An 18836-nucleotide genomic window follows, 5' to 3' on the forward strand; every position below is an offset into this window, starting at 1 on the left:
GGGGGGGGGGCGGCGGCAAATGCGCTCCAAGAAGTTGTGCCTGGGGCTCAAGACACCCCTTTCCCCTCTAGATACGCCAGTGTTTCAAGGCTTATTGTGCTTTTGAGCATCATGTGATCCTTCTTGCTGGAATTCAAACATGCCCTCTCTCCATCAGGATGCAGCCACAAATATTTATCTTGAGACACTTTCTCTCTTGTCTCCAGGCACCGCATCTTTCACCTACCAATCGACCAGTTCCTTCTTCAGTTTTCCTGTGCGATCGCCTCTGCTTTTTACTGTAGAGCATAGGTGTCAAACTCGCGCCCCTCCAGATGTTATGGACTACAGTTCCCATCGTCCCCAGCCAGTATGATGCTGGCAGGGGATGATGGGAACTGTAGTCCATAACATCTGGAGGGCTGCGAGTTTGACACCTGTGCTGTAGAGAGACAGGGTGTCTGGTTTCTCTGTTCTGCTTCCCCTGTATGATTTTCCATTCTCTTTTCTGCATCTTTCTTCCTGATGGCTACAGCCGGACCATCCACCGGCTGCCCTTCGGGGAGTCCCTGTCCCTGGCCAACAATCTAAGAAGTTTTCCACTGGTTAATATATCAGGGCTATCACGACTGAGACTGAGATTAAGCTTGGGAGAGCCACTCTTATCCCACCTCGGTCTCGGGTCCCTTTTCCCTCCTAATGACTCCAGACCAGCTGATTGTTCAAGGATTTATTGTAAAAGTTCAAAACAAAGAAAAAAAAACATAAAATGCGTTTAGAGATTGCTCAGCTGGTTACATTCCTTTTGGTTCTTTGCCCCCATCCCGGGAACCCATGGCCCAGAGATGCTTCTCTGACCACGTCTCAAGATGGAATTCAAAACCTTTTGTTTTCCCTTTCTCAGGAAAACTCTGTTCAGGCCACAAGGTAACTTAGGCCTTTGAAGTTTCATCCTGGCACCTTTGTATGGCTTCCTGTCCTCCCTTCAGGAGATCAAAAGGCAAAGATGCTTTTCACAGTCATGTGTGATTTTGCTAGTTTGACAGTACTATTCCATCACACGCCCCCTTTTGGAGAGGAAATCTGTAGTCTAATGGCTACATATTTCATCTATCCATATAGAAAAGATTACATGTGTTACTTCCACATCAGTCATGTCTAACTAATACAGAGATCTGCTAACTAAAATTCTTTTCATGCATAACATAGTCCTTATGATAGCATAACAATACAGAATGAAGAAAATCATGTTAACACAAAACACAATTTCAGATATACTTTCAGACTAATAAGCAATGCAATACTCAAGGGTATTGAACAACAGTACTCATGCTAACTGTCAACCATAGTCTGATACTTTCTTCTCTGGAGAAAACACAGTAGTATCTCTCCATTTTGAAGTTTTCTTCCTGGTTACTCCATGATGCAACATCTGTAACATGTCCCTACCCACACTTTGCTTCAACATGTAAGGCATTACTGCAGTAGGCAAATTCCCACCCGTGTCAAAGTAAAACACATCTTTGAAATCTGAGCAAATTACATTGAACTGATGCTGCTGCAGCTTCTGCATATCAGACCAACCCACAGCATACTGATAGTCTGCATCCACAGAGAATTTCTCTCCCTCTGCATTTACACATATTGTTGAAACTGGTTGAGTAATTACAGTCTGGAACCTCAGTCTGGAACCCTACTTCTAAACCATGATCGAATCAGTGTTTGGAATCCCAGTTTGGAGGTAAAGCACAAACCGGGGTTGGCTGATCCACTGATGAATCCTGGCTTGCTGTGATTCTGCAAATCATTGTCTTAAATAAATACCATGTAAGACCTTTTTATCAAGACGTGTCACAGATAACTTTTTTTGTTATTTTGGTTGGTCTTAAGAAAAGATTAGGGCCAGTTACTCTGAAGGGTTGCCTATTCCCATATAAACTTAGCCATTTACTAGGATCATCTGGGGAAGACTCTCTCTCCATACATCTGGAAGGGACCCGGGAGGGAGCTTTCTCGGTGGTGGCGCCCAGACTTTGGAACACTCTTCCTACAGAAGCCCGGTGTGCTCCTTCCTTGGTTTTATTCTAAACAGCTTTCAACATCTAGATTTTAACAAGCAGTGATTTAGGTTTTATAAACGTATATTTATGGCTTTTTCATGGTACGGCATAGTTTTATTTAGAAGAAGAAGAAGAAGAAGAAGAGTTTGGATTTATATCCCCCCTTTCTCTCCTGCAGGAGACTCAAAGGGGCTGACAATCTCCTTGCCCTTCCCCCCTCACAACAAACACCCTGTGAGGTGGGTGGGGCTGAGAGAGCTCCGAGAAGCTGTGACTCGCCCAAGGTCACCCAGCTGGCGTGTGTGGGAGCGCACAGGCTAATCTGAATTCCCCAGATAAGCCTCCACGGCTCAGGCGGCAGAGCTGGGAATCAAACCCGGTTCCTCCAGGTTAGATACACGAGCAGTTGAAGGCAGATTTAATTAATTAATTTATATTTGTTCTTTACATTTGTACCCCACCAGTCTCCCGAAGGACTCGAGGCGGCTCTACACGTCAATACACGATAAAAAGAATACAGAATTTCAAAAATTCAAAGATATTGTACAAAGATATCGCAGCGGGTGTTAAGGCTGTTGGTTTTATTGTTATTCTAGTATAGCGTTTTATTGTATTTTGTAAGCCACCTTGAATATGTCTCTAGAAAGGTGGGGAATAAATAGTTTTTTAAAAAATGTTTTAAAATAGTTAAAAAATGTTTTAAAATAGTTTTTAAAAAATGGACAGCTGTTGGTTTGGGATTTTGCTATGGACCAATGTGACGCGCATGCACGCACGCACACACACACACACGCTTCTTTTTTGTTCCATCTGCGTAAGAGGAAAGAGAGCTCAAGCTACAGGATCAACCAGGCGTGGTTATTAAGCAGCAAACTGTAGATCACTGTCACTTCTGATCAAATCCCATATGTACGGTTTTGATTCTTCCTTTCTTCCTGGTTAACTCTGACCCATGCTGAAGGGCACATTTGCAGTTCCATGGGGTCAGCCTTTTGGTACAGCGGGCAAAGGATAAGATGCCCTAATATTCACAACGTATAACGAACCGGAGGGAGAAAAGACTGGACTGTTCAGGCCCAACGGATAAACAACACGTAGAGACTTGGAGACGCTTCGCTGGTCAGAAAGTCCACCAGCCACCTAGCCTTGGTTTCTGATCCTGTAGAAAGGAACTGGAATGTGAAGGAGCGGTTGAAGGCAGATGGCGTCCGCTAGGATTTTTCTCTCCAGAGCCACTGGCATTCCCTCCCCGTGGCTGCTCTTAAGCCAGCTGGTCGTGATTCACAAAACGGGAGGCATAACGCTCCGTGTCCTCTCGTGCTCCCAGATCTGTCCGGCAGCTGGCAGCTAGCAGATGTGAGGACAGAGGCAAAATGGGTCACTGCTTTATCAGCCAGTGTCTGCCAAGAGAGGGGCGGGGCAGGGGGACGGACGGACGGACGGACAGACCAAGCGATCGGGAGCCAGAAAAGTAGTGGATGTTGCAGGTTGAACAGTTGCTGTTTTCGCCCTGCGGGGGTGAACAGACCTGCTAGAAACAGCAGCGAGGGGTGAATCGTGCCGTTTGCTCCTTCCCAGTGCACCACTGATGTGCCTGCTGTAATACCGAGAGGGTGCAAATCAGCCCCGATTTGTCAGACTTCTCCTCGGGGGAGGGGGTGGCAGCGGGTGTCTGTTTCTCACATGCGCTCTGGGCATCGGCAAAGGGACATTATCTAGGAGTGGGAAGTCTTTTAGCTGGGGTCAAGAGACAGGAAATGGAAGTGAACCTTGCCGGAGGGAAGGAATTTTTTTATCCCCAGTCTGTTCCGATTTTGGCTGGCAACCCGGTGTAGGTAGTCCTTTCTTTCCTGTAGGTGTAGGTAGTCCTTTCTTTCCTGTAGGTGTAGGTAGTCCTTTCTTTTCTGTAGGTGTAGGTAGTCCTTTCTTTCCTGTAGGTGTAGGTAGTCCTTTCTTTCCTGTAGGTTCCTGTAGGTGTAGGTAGTCCTTTCTTTCCTGTAGGTGTAGGTAGTCCTTTCTTTCCTGTAGGTGTAGGTAGTCCTTTCTTTCCTGTAGGTATAGGTGGTCCTTCTTTCCTGTAGGTTCCTGTAGGTGTAGGTAGTCCTTTCTTTCCAGTAGGTGTAGGTAGTCCTTTCTTTCCTGTAGGTGTAGGTAGTCCTTTCTTTCCTGTAGGTGTAGGTAGTCCTTTCTTTCCTGTAGGTGTAGGTAGTCCTTTCTTTCCTGTAGGTGTAGGTAGTCCTTTCTTTCCTGTAGGTGTAGGTAGTCCTTTCTTTCCTGTAGGTGTAGGTGGTCCTTCTTTCCTGTAGGTTCCTGTAGGTGTAGGTAGTCCTTTCTTTCCTGTAGGTGTAGGTAGTCCTTTCTTTCCTGTAGGTGTAGGTAGTCCTTTCTTTCCTGTAGGTGTAGGTAGTCCTTTCTTTCCTGTAGGTGTAGGTAGTCCTTTCTTTCCTGTAGGTGTAGGTAGTCCTTTCTTTCCTGTAGGTTCCTGTAGGTGTAGGTAGTCCTTTCTTTCCTGTAGGTGTAGGTAGTCCTTTCTTTCCTGTAGGTGTAGGTAGTCCTTTCCTGTAGGTGTAGGTAGTCCTTTCTTTCCTGTAGGTGTAGGTAGTCCTTTCTTTCCTGTAGGTGTAGGTAGTCCTTTCTTTCCTGTAGGTGTAGGTAGTCCTTTCTTTCCTGTAGGTATAGGTGGTCCTTCTTTCCTGTAGGTTCCTGTAGGTGTAGGTAGTCCTTTCTTTCCAGTAGGTGTAGGTAGTCCTTTCTTTCCTGTAGGTGTAGGTAGTCCTTTCTTTCCTGTAGGTGTAGGTAGTCCTTTCCTGTAGGTGTAGGTAGTCCTTTCTTTTCTGTAGGTGTAGGTAGTCCTTTCCTGTAGGTGTAGGTAGTCCTTTGTTTCCTGTAGGTGTAGGTAGTCCTTTCTTTCCTGTAGGTGTAGGTAGTCCTTTCCTGTAGGTGTAGGTAGTCCTTTCTTTCCTGTAGGTGTAGATGGTCCTTCTTTCCTGTAGGTTCCTGTAGGTCTAGGTAGTCCTTTCTTTCCTGCAGGTGTAGGTAGTCCTTTCCTTATTTTAAATCTACTTCAACTCTCTTCGAGAATTGAGGGCAGTGGATCACTGGATCCCAGTGAGATTTTCAGGGTGTGAGCTTTTGAGAGTTGAAGCTCCCTTCATGGAGTCTGACAAAGAGAGCGCAGGAAGCCGCCTGCTTCTCTTTCTCGGGAATCACAGCCAGAAGTTTCCATGCAAGAGAAATTACAGAGCTAGAAGATATCCCTCTGGAGCCTTCCTGCGTTCCTGGTTCATCCGGGGCGATGCCAGATGTCCCTCTCTGTATTCCTTTTGGCAGAGACAGAACTCTGATTCCCCATAGAAGTTATCTCCTACGTTAGGTGAAATACAAAGGTGGATAAGCCATCAGACATGGTCTCAGCACCTGAGCATCCATGCTCAGCAGCCACGTGGTATCCATATAGAGCAGGGGTAGGGAACCTGCGGCTCTTCAGATGTTCAGGAACTACAATTCCCATCAGCCCCAATTGGCCATGCTGGTAGGGGCTGATGGGAATTGTAGTTCCTGAACATCTGGAGAGCTGCAGGTTCCCTACCCCTGATATAGAGGAATTCGCCTTGTAGCAGGACTCCTTCTTGGTACCTTCGGCTTTGCCTTGCCAGTGGCTGCGCTTTGGTGGTTGTCTCGTGGCCATCAAGCTGCAGCCAACCTTTGGCAACCTTGTAAAGTTTTCAAGGCAAGAGACAACGGAGATAGTGTGGTGAGCCACCCCCTGGGAAGCGAGGAGTCCTCAAGGGAAGAGCCGAGACAGGTAAGCGCAGGCCAGCCAGAGAACCAACAGGGGGTGAGCCCAGAGCAGCCAGATCCCCCTCCTTGAACAACAGGCTGGCCAGGACTCAGAGCCCGGATCCCCTGCAGAAGTCGGCCGTTCACCCAACCCTCCCCAACTGAGATGCCTCAGGCAAGTAGCTCACCTGAGCCCCTTCACCCACAGAGACAGCACTGCAGAGAAATGCTGCAAACTTCAAGGCAAATTGCATGATTGCTGGCTCAGAGGAGACACCTCATCCAGCAGGAGGAATCGGATTCCTCACAGGATGATTGCTAGGCTCCCGGGAGGGCCTGTAACAGGGAGGACTGCAGACCACACCAGCCTGGACACAACTACGCAACTTGATTGCTGCTTTGCATCTTCTCCCCCTGCTGAACTCTGTGGACTCTGGCCCCTAGACTGGACCCCTTTGCACTCTGAGCTTGCGTGACAGACTCTTGGCTTGGTGTCCTGATAACCCCGGCGCAGACCCTCGAACTCTGGACTTGGCCTTCTCAGACTGTGGACTTTTGTGGTTGACTCTCAGCTTCCTGCTCCTCTCCAGGTGCAGCTCTGTGCTGTAACCTGAAACCCCTGGCTGGCAGCCCAAGCCAGGTCAGGTGTTTTGCCATTGCTTGCCTCTGGGTAGTGGCCCTGGACTCCCTTGGTGGTTTTCCATCCATCTACTATCCAGGGCCAGCCCTGCTTAGCTTCTGATATCTGATGAGATCAGGCTAACTATTCTGTAGAAATGCTGTTTTTGGACTTGTGACTAGGGGGGGCGGGGAGGGACAAAAAAATGCCGGTCCCGTGAGTGAATGGAATACTTTTTTGGATTTCTTCTTTTAGGATCTTTGAAAGGAGCAGCACCCTCTAATGACCCTTCGCTGATACTAATCTGGTCACATGGGGGGAGCAAAATCGCCCCCCCCCACGTGACCAGGAAGACGGCAAGGCAGCAGCAGTGGCGTAGGGGGTTAAGAGCTCGCGTATCTAATCTGGAGGAACCGGGTTTGATTCCCAGCTCTGCCACCTGAGCTGTGGAGGCTTATCTGGGGAATTCAGATGAGCCTGTACACTCCCACACATGCCAGCTGGGTGACCTTGGGCTAGTCACAGCTTCTCGGAGCTCTCTCAGCCTCACCTACCTCACAGGGTGTTTGTTGTGAGGGGGGAAGGGCAAGGAGATTGTAAGCCCCTTTGAGTTTCCTACAGGAGAGAAAGGGGGGATATAAATCCAAACTCTTCTTCTTCTTTTGGTGCCCTCAGCCCCACCCATGTCATTATCAACATGGGCGGGGCCAAGGAAGCCAGAGGACCCCTTCAAACCTCACCCCCCTCCCGGTTGCCGGCTCCCCCCAAGGCTTACCCCACTCCCAGCTGCCGGCTGCCAGCTCCGAGCTGGCGGTCCCTTCTGCCCTCCCCTCTGGGAAGGACAGAAGCAACTGGAAGGCTCTGTGCTGGGGCCTTTGCTTTTATAAGCTGGGAGGGGGGTAGCCCCACCCCCAAGCTTATAAACGCAAAGATCCCAGGACGGAGCCTTCCAGTTGCTTCTGTCCTCCCCAGAGCCGGCAGCCTGGAGGGGGTGGGGCCGTGGGTGGGCCCCACCCCAGACTTAGCGGGGGGGGGGGGTGCACAGAGAACAGATGTCTCCAGGCGCCATTTCCCCCCGGTAGGCCTCCGCACTGATATGTCCCTTTCCTGTTTAAAATCCTTACTTAGACTGCTGGAGTTGGGGTTTTCTTGGAAATCTTCCAGGTCTTAAGCAATATAAGTGTCATATGGGAAAACCTTTGATTTGCTCCACAGACAATTGCCAAAATGTCCCCCACCTCCCTGAAGATGACCCTCAGGCAACTTAGAGAAGGTGCTTCCTTGAGCCTGCAAGATGTTCTCACCATGGAGTACAGGCTGAGCCAATCGTGCATGGTAAGCAGTGGTGGGATCCAAACATTTTAGTAACAGGTTCCCATGGTGGTGGGATTCAAACTGTGGCGTAGCGCCAATGGGGCTGGGTAGGGCATGACGGGGGCGTGGCCAGGCATTCTGGGGGTGGGGCATTCCTGGGCGGGGCTGTGGCAAGGATGCAGCCGCTGCGCCGGTCCTTGGGCGGGAAACGAATGCACGCAGGCGCAGGCTGCCACGCACGCCGGTGCACCTCCTGCAAGACTGCTTCAAGTTCTGCGCACTACTGCTGAGAGGAGGGGCGTCACTGAGGCAAAAATCATGTGGCAAAATCACCAATTAGCAACCCCCTCTCGGCACACACTAATAATTAGTAACCGACACTCGGGAACCTGTGAGAACCTGCTGGATCCCACCTCTGAAGGTAAGACATTGGTTCCGTTGGCCCTTCTGGGCTGGTTCTGCTGGCAATAAACGCTGAGCTGTTCATCTCGCTGGTTGAGAACGATGTCCAGCTTGCATTTGTTTCCAGAGTCCTATCAGAAGGATGGGGTTCCTGGGTGCAGAGCCAAACCGTGAGGAGTGTCTTGTGTGTGACTCAGTGATAGGACGTCTGCTTGGCTTCCAAAAGGTCCCAAGTCCAGCTCCCAGCATCTCCAGCTAAAAGGATCAGGGGATAGATGATTTGAAAGACCTCTAAGCATAAGCATTTTATTGTCATTGTGCACGCACAACGAAATTTACAGCAGCATTCCTCGATGCACACAATTTCAGACTCATACCCCATCCTCCCTTTCCCCTTCCTCCACCCATCCCTACACAGCCCCAAACACATCAACATGAAGCCGCGGAGTTTAGCATAGCCACAGCTCTAGAGTAGAAGCTGTCTCGAAGCCTCTTTGTCCTCGTTTTGATAGACCTGTATCGTCTGCTGGATGGTAACAGTTCAAAAAGAGAGTGTGCTGGATGAGACGGGTCTCTCAGAATATTTTGGGCTTTCTTTAGGCTTCGGGAATTATAGAGTTCTTCCAAGGAGGGGAGAGGGCAGCCGATAATCCTCTGTGCAGTAGTGATCACCTTTTGGAGCTCCTTCCTATCTGCCACTGTGCAACTGGAGAACCATACAGCATGCAGTATACAGTATGCAGTAGGTTAACCTTAAACCCTGTAGGGATGCCGTCAGGCTTAGTAGAAAAACCTGACTTTGACGGGGCAGCCGTCTGTTTCACTATAAGGAAGTTTCATGTCTTTGTGTGTGCATGAGTTAATGTTAGTTTTAGCTCTCTTGTGATCAAGCGACAGCCTTTGTTTCTGTGGAAGAGAGAGCTGCACGGATGCATCCCCTACCCAATCCAGCCGTTTCCCAGGGCACTATCAAATGCAAAGGGGACAGAAATGTGGGTTGAAATTTGGAGGAATATTCTACAAAATATTCCATCAGCACAATGGGTTCTAGATCACAGGCCATCTGCCATAAAAGAGAAGGAAAGAAACTGTAACCCAGTTACGCCAAAGGAGATGCAGTTTATAAAAGAACAGGTCTGCTACACCAGTGGTTCTCAACCTTCCTAATGCCACGACCCTTCCTAATGCCACGACACAGTTCCTCATGTTGTGGTGACCCCCAACCATCATCATCATCAACAACCTTTTATTGGCATGAGTTTAAAATACAACAGAGAGGTTGAGGAGAATCAAGTTAAAATAAGGAGGTTCAGACATTTCCAGCAGTTAAAACAATAAATAAATAAATAAACTAAAATCTGTGGCGAATCTGTTGTGCCAGCTTAGAATTTAAGTAACGCTCTAGGGATCTCTGAGGAGACTGATCACAAAGCAGATAGAAAGATTTGACCTTGTCTGATGAGTAGGCATAGTTCTCAGTATATGGGTCTATAGATTGTCTTCTAGATGAAGCATATAGTTCGCAATCTAGGAGGATGTGCTCGATTGTTTCGATGGCTTTTTGTGAGCAGGGACACGTTCTTGGTTGGTATGGGATCTGGAGAAATCTGCCGCTCGGGACTGCTGAGGGTAGGACGTTCAGTCGGGTTAGCATTAAGGTACGTCGGAGGTGCGGCGAAGATATATTGTAGAAATACCTTGGCAGCCCTTTACTGAAGGGGGAGAAGGTCGGAGCCCTCCGGTGACCCCCAACCATAAAATTATTTGTGTCTCAGTCCCTAAGACCATCGGAAATATGTGTTTTCCAATGGTCTCAGGCAACCCCTGTGAAAGGGTCGTTCGCCCCCCAAAGGGGTTGCGACCCACAGGTTGAGAACCACTGTGCTACACAAACATGGACAGCATAAATTCAACTGCGCTTGCAAAACTGTGAAAATGCTAGCAACGAAAAATCAGTGGTGCAGTGCTATGCAGATGTCAACACAACAAGTGCTCTAAATCCAACATGACAGTCCAAAAGTATTCTCAAAAATCCATAGCAATTTTGTCACAGAGTAACATCAGTTAGTGTGTGGCTGTCTTCCATGAAATATAAGCATAAGCATTTTATTGTCATCGTGCACGCACAACGAAATGTACAGCAGCATTCCTCGATGCACACAATTTCAGACTCATACCCCATCCTCACTTTCCCCTTCCTCCACCCATCCCTACACAGCCCCAAACACATCAACGCGAAGCCGCAGAGTTTAGCACAGCCACAGCTCTAGAGTAGAAGCTGTCTCTGAGCCTCTTTGTCCTAGTTTTGATAGACCTGTATTGTCTGCCAGATGGTAACAGTCCAAAAAGAGAGTGTGCTGGATGAGACGGATCTCTCAGAATATTTTGGGCTTTCTTTAGGCTTCGGGAATTATAGAGTTCCTCCAAGGAGGGGAGAGGGCAGCCGATAATCCTCTGTGCAGTAGTGATCACCCTTTGGAGCGCCTTCCTATCTGCCACTGTGCAACAGGAGAACCATACACAGATGCAGGAGGTTAAGACACTCTCTATAGCACAGCGGTCAAAGGACACCAGGAGTTTTCCATTCAGTATCGTACATGAAGTGGAATACATATTGTTTCAGATTTTGTAATACACCTGTTCTTTATAAATTGCATCCCTTTTTGAGTTGCTGGGTTATAGCTTCTTCTCTTGTATTTTATAAAATCACCTTTCTACAGAGAAGAGAGGATGAGAGTCAGGAAGTGAAAGATGGCATACCTTTCTTTCCCCAAAGGAGAGAAATCGTGTGACAGCAGTGTCTGCTAGTCTCAGAAGCAGAAAATCTGCAGGTATATTAGTTATTGTCAGTGTTCCATTTCTTAATGTTAAATAATTGCATTTACAACAAAGACAAGTAGGCTCAATTTGAGTCCAGTATTCCAGGGTAAATACTGCTGTTCCTCCAGATGTTGGATTAGTTATCATCCCCTGCCAGCATGATGCTGACAGGGGATGATGGGAACTGTAGTTCATAACATCTGGAGGGCCGCGAATTGACACCTATGCCTTAGAGACAAGAACATTTTTGGGGTATCACTTGAAAAACTCGAAACCTGAAAATCTTGTTGGCCTCTAAGATGCTACTGGATTCAAATCTTGCTCTTTTATTGCAAGCCAACATGGCTACCCTCTGAAATTAAGAGCATAGGCCATGACATGATGATATTCTTACTAGTAGTGGAGGGAGCCCTGAGACTCTCCAGATAAGCTCATGGATTCTACTCAGTCCCTGCCAGCATGGTCAATTGGCCATGCTGGCAGGGGCTGCTGGGAATTGTAGTCCATGAACATCTGGAGTGCCATAGGTTCGCCACCACTGCCCTAACCCTTTTTCAGAAGCTTTTTGTCATTTGGCCAGCAAGAAGTGAGCTGAGAATCTAGTCTGGGGACCATAGAAAGTGGAATGCTAGACTGCCTACGTATCTCTTTGGCAGGACACTGCTTCTAAGGAAGTGACGTTACTTCGCTTGAAAGATGTAGGATGTGAAGGAGCTCTTATCCCATTGGGAGCTGGGAAGTCGCTGCATTGTAATGTTTTTGTTTTGTTTTTAATCTTCCAGAGAGGCCACGACTTCTATGAAGGTGTGCGAGCAGGTAAAGTTTAGCCAGGCGAGACCGTGTCAAGTAAGAGGTGGGGATTGCTGTCGTCCACTTCAGGCTTCCTGTGGTTGTCAGTAGAGTGGTGACAGGCCACCGGATGTCGATTTGTGACACTCATTCCCCCAGGGGTGCAAAATTCTGTGCAAGGCCCGGGAAACAGCTAAAAGACGGCACCTGCTTCTTGGCTTCTGTTTCTCATGCTACTCTGAGGCGCAACCTGGATTTTTCTTAACTTGCATTGTATCGAAAAAGTTTTTGTTTCACAGGAAAAAAGGGAACGCGCCATAAACTACATAAATAAGGTAGTGTAAGAAGCCATCATAATAGGGATGCTCAGAGGAGTCACCCGCATTTGGAAAGGGTCAGCAATGCTAAGCAGAGAGTCTGCGTGCACCTCAATAAACTTTTATGTACCCGTGGTGCGCCTGGATATTTACACCCTTGCCTTATGGCATAATATAGAAGAAGAGAAGAAGAAGAGTTGGATTTTTATCCCCCCTTTCTCTCCTGCAGGAGACTCAAAGGGGCTGACAATCTCCTTGCCCTTCCCCCCCGCACAACAAACACCCTGTGAGGTAGGTGGGGCTGAGAGAGCTCCGAGAAGCTGTGACTAGCCCAAGGTCACCCAGCTGGCGTGTGTGGGAGTGTACAGGCTAATCTGAATTCCCCAGATAAGCCTCCACAGCTCAGGTGGCAGAGCTGGGAATCAAACCCGGTTCCTCCAGATTAGATACACGAGCTCTTAACCTCTTATGCCACTGCTTAATATGTTACTTAATATGTATGCACCTGCCTCTATCCAACCTGGGGAAGACCCAACAAAGATAAATTGGTACCAACAATAAAACTGAAAACCCCCAAGCCAGCCCAAAGTGAAACAGTTCAGCATACATAGGAGTGTGGAGCAAACCGTAGTTTTCACTTAGGACACAGCAACTCGGTGGTTTGCAGTGAAGTGGAAGTGTTTATGTTGTCATATGTGAAGGAAGCAAGCATTCAAGTCCTGGGATCCCCCGGATTATTTCCATAACACACATGCCAGCGTCTTTGATTCGACCTGTCCACGAACAGCAATCACATTCCTTTGCATCTTATTTATAGACATAGGTGTCAGTCCGTTCTCCAGACGCGCAGGATTCACGGTTCCCATCACTCCCTGGCAGCATGATCATGGCAGGGGATGATGGGAACTGTAGTCCATAACATCTGGAGGGCCGTGAGTTTGACACCTGTGGTATAATGAGACAGGGGGCATTTCACTGACCTGGGAGCGCACACAATTCAGAAACAGTGGGCTTCTTCCAGAACGTGGGCTTGAAATTGACGTCAAGTAGAAGGCCCCGGGCTATTGTGCAGTTGTGGATCACAACAGCTAGTTACAAACTCCGAAGCCTCTCTGGCCTCTTGCCTGCACGAGGCATCCCTAAATTCTTGGCACAAAATGCTTGTTGCTGTATTGTCATTATTATTGGGCCAGTCGATGAGACCCTCCAGCGGAACGATTTATGCCGATGTTTACATAAGAACATAAGAACATAAGAACGAGCCAGCTGGATCAGACCAGAGTCCATCTAGTCCAGCTCTCTGCTACTCGCAGTGGCCCACCAGGTGCCTTTGGAGCTCATGCAGGATGTGAAAGCAATGGCCTTCTCTGTGGCTGTTGCTCCCGAAAGCACCTGGTCTGCTAAGGCATTTGGTAATCTCAGATCAAAGAGGATCAAGATTGGTAGCCATAAATCGACTTCTCCTCCATCAATCTGTCCAAGCCCCTTTTAAAGCTATCCAGGTGAGTGGCCATCACCGCCTCCTGTGGCAGCAGATTCCAAACACCGATCACACGTTGCGTGAAGAAGTGTTTCCTTTGATTAGTCCTCATTCTTCCCCCCCAGCATTTTCAATGAATGCCCCCTGGTTCTAGTATTGTGAGAAAGAGAGAAAAATTTCTCTCTGTCAACATTGTCTACCCCATGCATAATTTTATAGACTTCAATCATATCCCCCCTCAGACGTCTCCTCTCCAAACTAAAGAGTCCCAAACGCTGCAGCCTCTCCTCATAAGGAAGGTGCTCCAGTCCCTCAATCATCCTCGTCAGCCTTTCTCTGCACTTTTTTATCTCTCTCTTCAATATCCTTTTGAGATGTGGCTACCCAGAACTGGACATTAGTACTCTGGCGCGGTCAGCATCTCACAGCTTTATATAAGGGCATGACAATCTTTGCAGTTTTATTCTCAATTCCTTTCCTAATTATCCCCAGCATAGAGTTTGCCTTTTTCACAGCTGCCATACATTGAGTTGACATTCCCATGGAACTATCAACTAAGACGCCCAAATCCCTTTCCTGGTCTGTGACTGATAGCACTGACCCCTGTAGCATGTATGTGAAGTTTGGATTTTTTGCCCCTATGTGCATCACTTTGCATTTTGCTACATTGAACTGCATTTGCCATTTCTTAGCCCACTCACCTAATTTATCAAGGACTCGTTATCATGATAACATTATGACTCGTTATCATGATAACATTATAACTCGTTATCATGATAACGTTATCATGATAACATGACTCGTTATCATAAGAACATAAGAACTAGCCTGCTGGATCAGACCAGAGTCCATCTAGTCCAGCACTCTGCTACTCTGCTACTCGCTACTCGCATACTCACAGTGGCCCACCAGGTGCCTTTGGGAGCTCACGTGCAGGGTGTGAAAGCAATGGCCTTCTGCGGCTGCTGCTGCTCCAGAGCACCTGGTCTGCACCTGGTCTGCTAAGGCATTTGCTATCTCAAATCAAGGAGGATCAAGATTGGTAGCCATAGGTCGACTTCTCCTCCATAAATCTGTCCAAGCCCTTTTTAAAGCCATCTAGGTTAGTGGCCATCACCACCCCCTGTGGCAGCATATTCCAAACACCAATCAGGCATCGCGTGAAGAAATGTTTCCTTTTATTAGTCCTAATTCTTCCCCCCAGCATTTTCAATGAATGCCCCCTGGTTCTATCATAAGAAAGTGAGCGGAAGGAAGGAATTGGCTTTAACTCTTCAACCTGGTGAATTACCTTGAGCTTGAAGAAAGGGGGGCTTGCACCAAAGGAGCATTTGGGGACAGATTCTTACCCCCAACCTCTCCCATCTGGATCGCGCTTTACAATATTACAACTGCTCTTGCTGCACTTGTGTCCTGTCGCACCTTAGAGACCAACATGATTTTCGGGGGTATGAAATGTCAAGAGTTAAAGCCCCTTTTATCAGATGGTATATTACTAGCGAGGCAAGAAAGGCGGCTGGACCAGTCCTTTTCCTATTGACAGTCTGGCTTTCCATGGCCAAGAATTGGAACGTGCAAGTTCCTACTTGCATTAGGAAATGTAGAATCCTAGGAGACCTGCACTCTGCAGTTTTTACGGGCACGCTTTGGGCTTGCGTGTGAAATTGTCCGTGGCAGAGAAATACCAGTTGTTAAAGTTCCTTTCTGAAAAGGATGCTATAAATACATAGGAGGGCAAGCAGAGTTCAAGGAAATGTGTAAGAACGCAGGAGCCGTCCGTCAGAGCTGAGAGGAGCACCGATAATTGCGACTTTCTTCGGGAACAAGCACAGCTATTAACCCACCCTGGGAGTCAGAGCACGGGACAAGATTAATCATCATGCCGATCTATCCACCTCCAAGAAGTGCCGATTGAGGAATAACTCTCCAGGGATGGCAGCGCTTATCGATAATCCATTTCTTATTCAAGGGCCTTGGGTTTTTTTAGAGCAACGAGTTGAATGAGACAAAATGGAGGTTGAAAGGGCCTGGCCTTTTAGGACAATATCATTTCCAGCCTGATTTGGCCTGTCTTATTCACAGGAAAGGTTACCTGGCTAGTAACTCCTCTCTCCCCACATCTCCTACTTGCCTGTCAAACCATGAACCTGTGATCCAAATCAGACTCTGGCCGTTTCCGCATGCACGCCGACCCAACCCCCCTGGGACCGTTTGCACGAATGGTTCCAGTAACTACCGGGAAGACGGTTACCGCCATTGCCGCCGATCGACTTACGCTTCTGCGACCAAGCCGGAACGCATCGCTGAGGTTAGGGGGACATGCCCCTGCTCCGCCGACTGCTCCAGAGTCGCAGGGCAGGGGGGTCATGTCCCCAGGCCTCGGCGACGCGCCGGACGGTCGCAGGGAAGGTAAGTCGATTGGGAAAGGGGGGAAGGATGGCACCTTCCAGCCGCTGCCGTTCGCACAGCAGCGGTTGGAAGCGGCTGTTTCCCAAAAACCTCGCTCGGGGAGCAAGGTTGGGAAACAGCAGCTTCCGCCGCTGAGGAGCTGAGGGCGCATGGCGCTGCTAAGGGCAGCTGCGCTTCCATGCAAACAGCTCCCTGGGGACGGCGTTTTTGCCGTCTCCAGGGCGCTGTATTTGGCCCGTGCGGAAAGGGCCTCTGTAACATGATGGTTAAGAAGCCTTTATTGGTAGATACATGGGTCAGAGGGGGAAAGCTGGTTCTGCCAGAACCTTCAGACAGCCCCAGTATATCAAACCCTGCTCCTCCTTCCACCTCTGTAGCCCGTAATATTATCCCACACTACAGAAGGCAGGAAGAGCTGGAATGTAAGATGAACCCAAGGTCAGAAACTGAGATAAAGTCTTTTAGCTGTGAGAGTCTTTTCTCCGGAAAACAAAAGTTCTTCAGCCAATTCTGGGGAGCTCCCCTCCCCCCTGATGCTCCTATACTGGTTGCCAGGCTCCATCCAGCCTGACATTGTCTTTGTGTCGTCCCCACTGTGGTATGCCTGTTTGTAGCATGGTGGCCTCCTCGTTAGCTTGCCCTGGGCTACCGTATTCATCTCTCCAAACTGAATAAGGGAATGTAGAAGCTGAATCTGCAAAGGAGCCCCATGTAATATTTGCACTTGGGGTCTTGGCAGGAGCCGTAGCGAGGGGGAACTGCGCCCGGGGCACGCCCCGGAACACCTCCCCACAGGCGCACACCCGGGGTAAGATGCCCCCCATGTCCCCTGAGTGCTACGCCACTGGGATTTTGCAACTCTAAAACTAGATGAAGTCAACGTACGATTGGAGCTATCCGTATTGAGTACTCAAGCAGGGAAATAGTCTTGGCCTCCTCCCGTCTTGTTGGGGCCTAATTGCTCTCGTCCCACCACTTCTTCTAGCAGTAGATCGGCAGGGGGGCTTTTTCAGAGAGTAGGGAGAAGGGCTGTCCACGAAACTCATCTGGTTTCGTGGCAAATCAGATGAGGAGCTTGGAGTCTTCAGAGCAGATGTGGGCTACAGAATGGAGAAGAGTAGCGCTCGCAAAGTTATAGTTCTAGTATGTTTCCCGAAATCAAATATGAAAGTGGAAGTTGGCCTTGTGCACCGCTCAGAGCCGTTCTGGGGTTGAGCGGTCTATCAAGTTTTATAAATAATAATAAAATAATAAAGAGGAGGGGCTTTTTGTTATAATCAGGGGGAGGGGGAGGGGGCATTTGAATGTTAGAAATTCAGAAGTCATGCTGGACTGTGTATGTAGCAGGATACCATTCATTATACAGTCTATGCAGCAGTCCATTATGCTTAGTGCAAGCCTTTCAAATAATTGCTTAATACTTAACATTCAATTATGTGCCATTACTTCTCAGAAGTTGGGAATGCAAATGTTTACTTTTCCTTTCAAGCTGTTCGTGGAACGGCTTTCTCTTCTGTAGAGGAAGAATAGACCACTTGGACCAGGCTATACGCACTGGAATAAAGCAGTGGCGTAGGAGGTTAAGAGCTCGTGTATCTAATCTGGAGGAACCGGGTTTGATTCTCCGCTCTGCTGCCTGAGCTGTGGAGGCTTATCTGGGGAATTCAGATTAGCCTGTACACTCCCACACACGCCAGCTGGGTGACCTTGGGCTAGTCACAGCTTCTTGGAGCTCTCTCAGCCCCACCTACCTCACAGGGTGTTTGTTGTGAGGGGGGAAGGGCAAGGAGATTGTCAGCCCCTTTGAGTCTCCTACAGGAGAGAAAGGGGGGATATAAATCCAAACTCTTCTTCTTCTTCTTGTACAATCATCAGATGGAATAGGTAATTTCTATCAGCAGAGACCTCTTGGCTGAAAAAATAATTATTATTATTTTCTTTTTTGACAGTGATCATTGACAAAGACCAGTCCCCAAAGTGGAAGCCAGCTACCTTAGAAGAAGTAACAGATGAATTTTTGGACTCGTGTTTCCAGTCTCTTGGAAGCAGTGATCTCCGGCTACAATAGATTTGGGCTAATTCCAGGTTCCTTTAAGAAAAAGAATGTTCACAAATTCTGCCTTGGAGGAAATAAAATGCCTTGAGCCAATGCTTATTGCTGTTACATAAGGAAGAGAATTTATGTTTTTAGAAACAAAGCTCGTCCCACTGGAGAACAGGGGCGGTGCCACAAACAGCTGAGTTTATGTTGTAGTTTATACCACAGTGCTTTTCCAGAGAAAATTAAGATTGCCTACATAAAGACTCGGATATTCTTTAGCAAATCGAAGTAAATCACGTCAAAGGCTTTCACAGCTGGAATCACTGGGGTGTTGTGCGGTTTCCAGACTGTATGGCCGTGTTCCTGTAGCATTTTCTCCTAATTCTAACCCGATTGGCACACTACCTGTATTGCTTAATAAACCCTGTTCAAAGGAGAGCCATAATGCTTGCCAGGTTTAATGTTATGCCTTCTGCCTTGTTACATGGCAGATTTAATAAGCAAGAAAAGGCTAAAAGATTGTGCCCATGTAACGATGGCTCAGTTGAATCTCTGGCCCACCAATTACTTCACTGTCTCAGATTCAAGGAAATCAGATCCAAGTATGTGAATCTTACTCCTTTACATTTACCCGATCTCCCCGATTTAATTAGATTACACTACTTGTTGGACAACCCAGATCCTTCTCTCTGTATGATAGTGGCAGATTTTCTCCTGGAAATTACTAAATGCCAGTAGATTTCCTTTGTCCTAACATGTACATCCTGTATTGTATATGCTTTTTAATCTGTTTTTATTATTGTTGTACTGCTGTCTGTGCCAATAA

General features: G+C 47.9%; 1 protein-coding gene and 1 long non-coding RNA gene across 3 annotated transcripts in view; both read left to right on the top strand.

Moving 5' to 3' along the window:
* HIBCH (3-hydroxyisobutyryl-CoA hydrolase) overlaps positions 1-18118 on the top strand; it is a 105120-nt gene extending 87002 nt beyond the window's left edge. Inside the window, exons 12-14 of the mRNA XM_048486778.1 lie at positions 7654-7773; positions 11757-11790; positions 17919-18118. Coding sequence (XP_048342735.1) covers positions 7654-7773; positions 11757-11790; positions 17919-18037 — 273 coding nt within the window. The 3' untranslated portion in view covers positions 18038-18118. The remainder of the gene's footprint in view (positions 1-7653; positions 7774-11756; positions 11791-17918) is intronic.
* LOC125427417 lies at positions 3510-4843 on the top strand. Of its 2 annotated transcripts, none has more exons than XR_007243682.1 (3): positions 3510-3922; positions 4131-4265; positions 4749-4843. It is a non-coding gene; the product is annotated as an uncharacterized LOC125427417 (long non-coding RNA). The 2 variants fall into 2 exon arrangements; XR_007243681.1 differs by having other exon boundaries at positions 4131-4292; positions 4776-4839.
* Positions 18119-18836: the final 718 nt, after the last annotated feature.

This window comes from Sphaerodactylus townsendi, linkage group LG02, assembly GCF_021028975.2.
Source record: "Sphaerodactylus townsendi isolate TG3544 linkage group LG02, MPM_Stown_v2.3, whole genome shotgun sequence".
NCBI classification, from domain to species: domain Eukaryota; kingdom Metazoa; phylum Chordata; class Lepidosauria; order Squamata; family Sphaerodactylidae; genus Sphaerodactylus; species Sphaerodactylus townsendi.